At 64.7% G+C, this 2,204-nt stretch overlaps 1 protein-coding gene across 1 annotated transcript in view; it reads left to right on the top strand.

The window, feature by feature from the left end:
- LOC112962245 (MAP/microtubule affinity-regulating kinase 4-like) overlaps positions 1 to 2,204 on the top strand; it is an 8,453-nt gene that overhangs the window by 5,899 nt on the left and 350 nt on the right. The window contains exons 10-13 of the mRNA XM_026058234.1: positions 13 to 130; positions 213 to 292; positions 846 to 890; positions 2,147 to 2,199. Coding sequence (XP_025914019.1) covers positions 13 to 130; positions 213 to 292; positions 846 to 890; positions 2,147 to 2,199 — 296 coding nt within the window. The remainder of the gene's footprint in view (positions 1 to 12; positions 131 to 212; positions 293 to 845; positions 891 to 2,146; positions 2,200 to 2,204) is intronic.

Genomic DNA, 2,204 nt, shown 5'->3' with positions numbered 1-2,204 from the left:
GGCGCGCCGGGGCGCCCAACGGGCCGCCCGCCTCGCCCACCCTGGCGCCCGAAGCCTCGCCGCTGCCCCAGAGCCGCTCGCGCGCCACCTCCAACCTCTTCAGCAAGCTCACCTCCAAGCTGACGCGCAGGTGAGGGTGCCGGCGGGTGCCGGCGCCCGTCCGGGTCTCGCTCGCCCGCCTGCCGCCGCTCACGCGCTTTTCTCTCTTCCAGGGTCACTCTTGACCCCTCTAAGCGGCAGAGCTCTAATAGGTGCGTCTCGGGTGCCACCACGCCGCAAGGAGCCAAAATCAGTAAGTGCRGCACCCACCTGGCACCCATAGCACCTGCCCGGCGCTCGGGGCACCCTGCTTGGCTCCTTTCCCTTCTCTCTTTCGCTGCCTCTCGCCCTTTGCTGCGGGCACCGGGTGGGTGGCGGGTGGTGGGACCGATGGCGCCGGCTCTGCAATGGTGGCACCGTTGGGTGGGGACGATGCCACCCAAGGTGGGGATGGTGGTGGCCTCCAAAGCAGGCATGGACCATGGGGGATGGTGCCACCCGAAATGGGGATGGTGCCCCCCAAAGCGGGCATGGCATTGGGGGGGGACAACAGTGTCCCCAAAGTGGGGATGGTACCCCCCAAAGTGGGCATGGCCCTGGGGGAGACAACAGTGTCCCCAAAAAGGGGACAGTGCCCCCCAAATCAGGCAGTGCCCTGGGGGGGACAGTGTCCCCAAAGTGGGCACAGCCCTGGGGGGACGGTGTCCCCTGAAATGGGGGTGGTGCCCCCAAAGCAGGCATGGCCCTGGAGGGGATGGTGCCCCCATAGCACCCCGTGGGTGACGGCGCCCCGTGTCCCCCCACAGGGTCGCAGACGAACCTGAGAGAATCGGGGGATCTGCGCTCACAAGGTAGGTGCCACCACTGCAGGGTGCCCAACCACATGCCTGGGTGGCCCTGGTGCGGGGGGGGGGCTGGAGCCATCCCTGACMCCTGCCTTGGGGGCACCTGGTGCCCCCCGGGACCACCCAGTGACCCCAGTGCCCAAACTCTGCCCACCTTGTATCCTGGTGCTCATGCCATGCCCACCTTGGTGTCTTCATGCCCATGCCATGGCCACCCCAAACCTGCCATGGTGTCCCCAATGCCCATGATGTGCCCACCCTGATGTCCCCATGCCCATGCTGTGCCCACCCCAAACCTGCCATGATGACCTCAGTGCCCACACGGTGCCCAACAGGTATCCCCAATGCCCACCCTATGCCCACCCCAATGCCCCTGATACCCACCCCAAACCTGCCATGGTGTCCCCAATGCCCAGGTCATGCCCACCCTTGTGTTCCCGATGCCCACTCTGTGCTCCACGGGTGTTCCCAAAGCCTATGTCATGCCTGACGGGTGTCCCCAATGCCCACGCTGTGCCCAACGGGTGTCCCCAGTACCCATGCGGTATCCACCTTGGTGTCCCTGATGCCCATGCCATGCCCAACAGGTATCCCTAATGCCAACACCATGCCCATCCTTGTGCCCCCAGTGCCCACCCCAAACCTACCTTACTGTCCTCAATGCCCATGCCATGCTCAGCGGGTGTCCCTAGTGYCCACGCCATGCCCACCTTGGTGTCCCCAATGCCCGTATCATGCCCAATGGGTGTCCCCTATACCCATGCTGTGCTCACCCTGGTGTCCCCAATGCTCAGGCCCACCATGGTGTCCCAATGCCCATGCCCACCTTGGTGTCCCCAAYGCCMATGCTGTGCCYAATGGGTGTCCCCAGTGCTCATGCCCACCCTGGTGTCCCCAATGCCCACGTTATGCCCAATGGGTGTCCCCAATGCCCATGTCGTGCCCAACAGGTGTCCCCTATACCCATGCTGTGCTCACCCTGATGTCCCCAATGCTCAGGCCCACTATGGTGTCCCAATGCCCATGCCCACCTTGGTGTCCCCAATGCCCATGCCATGCCCAATGGGTGTCCCCAATGCCCACATTGTACCCAACGGGTGTCCCCTATACCCATGCTGTGCTCACCCTGGTGTCCCCAATGCTCAGGCCCACCTTGGTGTCCCCAATGCCTGTGCCATGCCCAATGGGTGTCCCCAATGCCCGTGCCCACCGTGGCGTCCCCGATGCCCATGCCGTGCCCGCTTCTCTCCCCCTCCCCGCAGTTGCCATCTACCTTGGGATCAAAAGGAAGCCGAACCCCGGCTGCTCCGATTTCCCTGG

The sequence above is a fragment of the Apteryx rowi genome, unplaced genomic scaffold (genome assembly GCF_003343035.1).
Source record: "Apteryx rowi isolate R43461 unplaced genomic scaffold, aptRow1 scaffold_1444, whole genome shotgun sequence".
Classification (NCBI taxonomy): domain Eukaryota; kingdom Metazoa; phylum Chordata; class Aves; order Apterygiformes; family Apterygidae; genus Apteryx; species Apteryx rowi.
Note: the sequence above shows the minus strand (reverse complement) of the source record. Positions and strands in the feature narration are given on the sequence as shown.